General features: G+C 37.6%; 1 protein-coding gene across 1 annotated transcript; it reads left to right on the top strand.

Annotated features, from left to right (window-relative positions):
- The first annotated feature begins 886 nt into the window (after positions 1-886).
- On the top strand, positions 887-3,693 carry LOC137729165 (uncharacterized). The gene is made up of 2 exons (XM_068468012.1): positions 887-1,009; positions 1,756-3,693. Exon 2 carries the CDS (start codon positions 1,797-1,799, stop codon positions 3,474-3,476), a length of 1,680 nt encoding a protein of 559 aa, XP_068324113.1. The 5' UTR covers positions 887-1,009; positions 1,756-1,796; the 3' UTR covers positions 3,477-3,693.
- The last annotated feature ends 626 nt before the right edge of the window (positions 3,694-4,319 follow it).

Genomic DNA, 4,319 nt, shown 5'->3' with positions numbered 1-4,319 from the left:
TATTGGGCTTGCTATTTGTAGGAAGTCCAATTTACTATTTGGACCCGACTTACATTGCTCGTAATTTTTTCATTATAGCTCTGTTTCACAAACGGTTTTCACTTACTCTTGTGGAATTGAGTTTTATTCAAAAACACTAAGTATAACCCCAAAGGTCCACAGATTTTAATTGACTGTTTATGAAAATTCAAGCTTTTTAACTAAGTAACTAAAACTCTAAATTAACGAAACTAAAAAATTACAATAAAATTGCGCAAATACGAAATACTTAATTAAATAGTGAAATTAGGGGATAGAATTTCACACATGATCTCCTTGTAACATAAGGTTTTATGGTTTTATTGATGTATGTAATCTTACGGCTTCTAATGAGCTCGACAACAAGTGCTTGAAGTCTACTCATTATTTTGCGATTAGTAATGTTTTATTGTTATATTTTTAGATCAAGCTTGCAAGAACTATTTTGAGGGTAATTCTTTATGATATTTATTTGTAATATTTTTTTAATAAATAAAATATCGTACTCTTTTTTTTATTTCTTATTTTTTAAGTCTCTCCTGCTTTTACTGAAAATGATGATAAATAGGGTGGTGAGCATTACCATTTAATATTTATAAACCACCATGGGGTGGTTTTAGTGGTTGGGGATGAATTCCAAACCCGTTGTTCACAAGTCATGTCTTGGATTCGATTTCTAACTTTAATAAATCACGCGATGGTAATTAAAAGAATTTAAAATGACTCTCTGAATCTTCCCAATCCGTTAAAGACTAAACGGACATGGCGAAGTTACCCAAAAAAAATCACCATTTACAATATTCCGGTTCGCTTGTTGTTTCTTTGGAATTAGTGTTGACATTAGATCCGGTCATTCTCTACTGAAAGTGTAGAAGGCGCAAACACATACTCTCTCTTCCTCTCAGTCTGACTGAGAACTGCTTTGCCATCTACGAGCCCTGCCTTTTACTTCCCCGCTCAACATTTTGACAACTGCCTGCCTGCTTCTCAGGTACTCTCCTCTTCTTCTTCCTCCGTAATTTCTCCAGTAAGTTTACTTTTAGTAAGTAATCAGTAATTTCCCATTCTTGGTGCCTATGGGTGGTGAATTGCTCCTTTTTGCTCACAATTTACTATTTTGGAAATGGGTTTTTCTTGTGAATGAATAAGACTGAATTTGGGTTATAGGGTTTATTCAAAGTAATTTAAGTCTATCCCCTGTATTTGTTTATTCAAATCTTTGTGATTGACGGAGTGTTATAGGGTTTGCTTGTGGGTTTACTTCGTTATCCAGTTAGAATTTGAATGCTAACTTGCAAATTTGTATTAATTTTCCACCAAGTTTCTGGTGATGGATTTAGTTCCTTTCAGTCAAGTTTGCTGCTTTTTTACAAGGAAGAAAATGGGTTGCTTTTTATTTTGAATTCCCCTTTTCGTTTGTGTTTTGAAATTAGTGTTTTTGGTGTATGCATATTGTGTTTTGTGTCAAAGTATTTCGAAAAGTAGATGAAATTCTAAAAATTGGTTCTGGCTTAATCACGCTTGCGGAATATAAATTGGGCACACAAGTGATCTGTTTCGACAATGTTTTCTTTTATTTCGAGAATTGGCGTTAAATTTGTGTGAAATGAAGCCTAGATTGTGTTCTAGACTTTTAATTTGATTGATATGCATAGGTTGAGTAATCTTTTTAAGTTTATTAGTTTAAACTTGGATATAGGCAGGTTTCTGATCGATATTTGCAACGTTTGAAAATAGGGAGAAGTAGAGATACTGGTAGGGTACTAGGGGCATACATCATGATCAAGCGGGTGCCAAGTAGGAACCAGAGAACCAAAGGAATCAAGGTGAGGCAAGTTCTGCAGATCTGTCTGCTGCTTGGGGTGTGCTTTTGGTTAATCTATCAGGTCAAGCATTCCCATGATAAGAAAGTGGCATTAGATAAGAAAGATGAAAAAACCCCAACCAGAAGCCTGAGTGAAGGTGAGCTTCTGAAACTTGGGAGGAAAGACCTTCCGAAACTTGAAGTCCCTAAAAATGAGAAACAAGAGGAAGAGGATGAAGTTGAAGCAGCAGGAGAGGAAGACGAGAAACATCAAGTAGATGTGCATGAAGAAGAGGATCCGAAACATGAAGTAGAAGCACATGAAGAAGAGGATCAGAAACATGAAGGGGAAGAGCGAGAAGAAGAGGATCAGAAGCATGAAGTAGGAGAGCAAGAAGAAGAGGATCCGAAGGGTAAGCAAGAAGAAGAGGATCTGAAGCATGAGGCGGAAGAGCAAGAGGAGGAAGAAAACAAGAATGAAGAGATAGAGGATGAGGAAAGAGGAGCTGGAGATGATGAGATAGATGAAAATGAGCAAGAGGGAAATGAAGGGGAAGTGGAGCACGATGAGGATTTTGTAGATGAAGAGAAAGAAAGAGAAGATGATGGGAATGAGAAGGATGGTGAAAAGAAAGACAGTGAAGAGAGAGAGGATCAAGAAGAACATGAGAGTTCATCAGATGATCAAGATAATGAAACCCATGATAAGAATGCTCATGAAGCACGAGAGGAGAATTACAAGGGGGATGATGCTTCTAGTGCAGTGGCCCATGAAGTTACAAGCACTGAAACTGAGAAAGTAAGTTCGGAAAACTTAAATGAGAACCCAGAAACTACTATACTAGAAAAGGACAATTCAACAATGGTGGAAGATAGAATGGCTGAAAATGGTACTATTTTAAATGTAGGTGCAAGTGAAGAGAAAGTTAATGGTAATATGGCCAATCCTGCGGAGAGCTCACTTTTACATGAAAAAGTGAAAACACAATCAAATGATGAACCAGAAGCATGGAATAACTCAACAATGGTGAGTGCTGAAGCTAACGATAATTCAACAATAGTGAGTACAGAAGCAAGCAATAACCCTACAGAAACCAACCAGGCAACTGGTTCATACCAGCAGAACGGTACAGAGATCGTATCTGAGTCAGCTCACTCTGAAATTGCGACAGTGGATGGTACAAGTACTGGAGAAAGCGTGGCCATACAAACCATGGTTATGGAACAGGCTAACAACACAGCTTCTCAGAACAATGAATCTGACTCAAATTCAACAATATCCACTAAAATTGAGAATGCAGATGGGGCATTGGGAGAATCATCTTCCTTCTCTAATAAGGTAGCAACTAACATGTCAGAGAATATCTTAAGATCTGATGGAACAGCTGAAACAGAGGGTGGTTCTAGATCTTCATTGTTAAATGAGGCCACAGATGCCATTCAGAATGAAGAGTCTAATGGTACAAGTGAATCGGACAGGACAGATGAAGGTTCAGACTTCACAAATGGGACACAGGACGCAACTCAGCGTGATCCAATTGATTCTTCTGATTCCCATATCACCCAAGACAAGAAAGAGGTTCGTACAGATCTAACTACATTGCCGGAGATAACAACCGAGGGGAATGAGAATGGAGAGGCTGCAGCAGAATGATGATCGTTGTCTTTGGTTTCTTCTGGCGCTTGATGTTTTCATGCTTGCCTTTGCAAAGCAACTAGGTTAGTTATTGTGAATTTTAATCTACGGCTAGAAAATCTATATAGCTGTTAAAACGTTGGCTAGTTTATATCACCCGCAGGTTTAATATGTAAAACTAAATCCAACCGTCTGCTGTGCTGTTTATTTGCACTTTTTTCTTTCTTTTCATTTATTCTTTTATTTGCACCTTTGTCTTTCTTTGCATTTATTCTTTTTATTTGCTGTTCGTGTAAGTTGTAAGCTCCTGGGACAAAGCTTGTGACGCTTAAATATGAAATGAATTGTTGATCCAAGTTGAAAATTTGGATGTCATTTGAATCGGAAAAAATACGTAAATTGTTTGCTAGAGTTTTGTCGAATGGTTTGTGTTTTGTTGATGATGCTGAAGAAATATGTTTACTCTCTTAAGCAACTCTGTCGTGTTTGGTAATGCTAAAGCATTCTTCTGTTATTCCTTCTGTTAAGCCTTTGTTTTGGAAGCAGTTCCCTTTTACCAGACGCTGTTTTTTCGCCGGACGCTATGAAACGAAAACTTCTTGGTCTGTTGAATACTTGGTGGTGCGTATTGGTGTATAATTAAGTTTTGGTTCGACAGCAATCACTTTTTTAGAGTGTCAATAATAGCTCCTTCAGTTTACTTTCGCTTTGGCTTATAAAATGATGATGTGGCATGCGAGCCCGCTGCACCAGATTCATGGGATGAGATTGCTTGTTGTATGGCAAAAATATTCAACTCTCATGTCAATTTGTACGCCAATGTGCACCACCTAGCATATATTTGACCAAGCAAAAAGCAAG

The sequence above is a fragment of the Pyrus communis genome, chromosome 3 (genome assembly GCF_963583255.1).
Source record: "Pyrus communis chromosome 3, drPyrComm1.1, whole genome shotgun sequence".
NCBI classification, from domain to species: Eukaryota; Viridiplantae; Streptophyta; class Magnoliopsida; order Rosales; family Rosaceae; genus Pyrus; species Pyrus communis.
The sequence above is the reverse complement of the archived record's forward strand: the minus strand, read 5'-3'. Positions and strand labels throughout refer to the sequence as shown.

Bases quoted from the DNA above. Each gene is read 5' to 3' on its own strand.
- LOC137729165 (XM_068468012.1), top strand. From the start codon at position 1,797: ATGATCAAGCGGGTGCCAAGTAGGAACCAGAGAACCAAAGGAATCAAG.